We start from the raw sequence: 1,971 nt of genomic DNA, 5'->3' as shown, positions 1-1,971 counted from the left end.
TCTTTATCTAAATCTCCTTGTGTGTGTGTGTGTGTGTGTGTGTGTGTGTCAGGTCCGCTCTGATGGATGAGAAGAGGAGGCTGGAGGGTCGCATCGCTCAGCTGGAGGAGGAGCTGGAGGAGGAGCAGGGCAACATGGAGCTGCTCAACGACCGCTTCAGAAAGACAACCATGCAGGTGCGCCTAAAATGATGGGACAGAGTATCTTAAACAATCATCTTTATTCATCTTCGTTTTTAATGGACCACATCTGGCAGGATTCTTAGTTAGTGTGTGCATTTCTTTAAATGTTCTTTACTGAGAAATGAACAAAACTGATGTTTATTTATTTTGATTTAACCTTAATTTATTGAGGTTTTCTCATTGAGACACGGACTCTCATTCTTGAGAAAAAAGTGCTGAGTAGAAGCAGAATCAAAATACTAGAAACACGTTTCCAAAGATGCTTTTTCCAGTGGCCCCAAAATTAGTTAAAATCTGCTCGTGGGATCAGGCTGGGCAGTGGTCCAAGGATGGATTTGTAAATGAAGTTATTTATTTTTTAACAAACATTTTTTCATTGTTTAAAATTATGTTATATTATTATTTCATTTGTTCTTATTTTATGATAATTATTTTTTTATTGTTATTTATTTACTTATTGATCTATCTGAATATCTGTCTGTTTGTATCTGAAATATAATAAAGAAGTTAATCACAGACACAAATAGAGAATAAAGATTAAACAAATAAATAATGTGTTAATAATAATCTTAACAGTGTTATTAGTTAGACATTTTACTGTGGTTTGCATGGACAAATATCCTGACTGTGTCTTTGCCTCCTCCTGTCCCTCTGTCCCTCAGGTGGACACCCTGACCACGGAGCTGAGTGCGGAGCGCAGCACGGCGCAGAAGAGCGAAAACGCTCGGCAGCAGCTGGAGCGTCAGAACAAGGAGCTGCGGGCCAAGCTGGGCGAGCTGGAGGGTTCAGTGAAGAGCAGGTTCAAGGCCTCCATCACCGCCCTGGAGGCCAAGATCGCACAGCTGGAGGAGCAGCTGGAGCAGGAGGCCAAGTGAGAACTCGAAATCCGTCCTCCTCCGAGCTGAAACGCACAGATCAAAAAACATAAACCAGATTTAAATATGAAATCAGTTAATCAACAAATGTACTATTATGGGCAATAAAAGCCCCCAAAAATAAATTTTAAAAAAACACATGAAGAAGACAAGGAGCGATGAAAGAAAAAATGACCCCCAAAAATAGCAAGAAATTAGAAAAAAAAGCAAACAAGAGATTTACCTGAAAATTTTTATTTAAAAAAAGGGATAACAAGACTTGGAAAAATTGTTTTATAAAGATTCAATACTTTTTAAATTTAATTTTGAATATGTAATTATGATAATTAATTATTTTTTCACCAGACATTTTTTTCTAGCTTTTTTAAAAATATATTTTTGTAATCTATTACTTGTTTTTTTAGTTTGTGGAAAAATTCTGACCAAGTTTCTTAGTGCCCCTTTCCCTGATTTTGAAAGAAATCGGCAGCATTTTGCTCAGAGTTCAAAGGTTTTAAAGACGTCTGAAAGCAGCATGAAGAAAGCGATGTCGCTGCAGGTTTCAAAGGGTTAACCTCCATTTGTTGTGCTTTAAAGGGAGCGAGCAGCAGCCAACAAGACTGTGAGACGGACCGAGAAGAAGCTGAAGGAAATCTGCATGCAGGTGGAGGATGAGCGTCGCCATGCCGACCAGTTTAAAGAACAAGTATGTCTGCCGCCGTGTGCGTCTCTACCTGACGCCACTGATACACATTTGAGGTTTTTATGTCGTTGTATTGTTGTTGTATGAAGCTTCAAATGTCTGTCGCCTCAATTTAAGACGTCACAACCCTAAAAAGAAAAAAAACCTTGAATAAAATCCTTAAATTTAGATAAAGTGATTTATCAGATTAAGCGAGTTCGTCAAACCTACTTCACCTGCTTACAATCCAGAT

The 1,971-nt window shown here is 38.4% G+C and overlaps 1 protein-coding gene across 1 annotated transcript; it reads left to right on the top strand.

Moving 5' to 3' along the window:
* Window positions 1-58: 58 nt before the first annotated feature.
* LOC121966746 (myosin heavy chain, embryonic smooth muscle isoform-like) lies at window positions 59-1,795 on the top strand (the record flags this gene model as incomplete). The annotated part of the gene is made up of 3 exons (XM_042516813.1): window positions 59-176; window positions 845-1,053; window positions 1,634-1,795. Coding segments are annotated over exons 1-3 (485 nt in total), but the record flags the coding sequence as incomplete, so codon positions are not given.
* Between the last annotated feature and the right edge of the window lie 176 nt (window positions 1,796-1,971).

This window comes from Plectropomus leopardus, unplaced genomic scaffold (assembly GCF_008729295.1).
Source record: "Plectropomus leopardus isolate mb unplaced genomic scaffold, YSFRI_Pleo_2.0 unplaced_scaffold25759, whole genome shotgun sequence".
Taxonomy (NCBI): domain Eukaryota; kingdom Metazoa; phylum Chordata; class Actinopteri; order Perciformes; family Serranidae; genus Plectropomus; species Plectropomus leopardus.
Note: the sequence above shows the minus strand (reverse complement) of the source record. Positions and strands in the feature narration are given on the sequence as shown.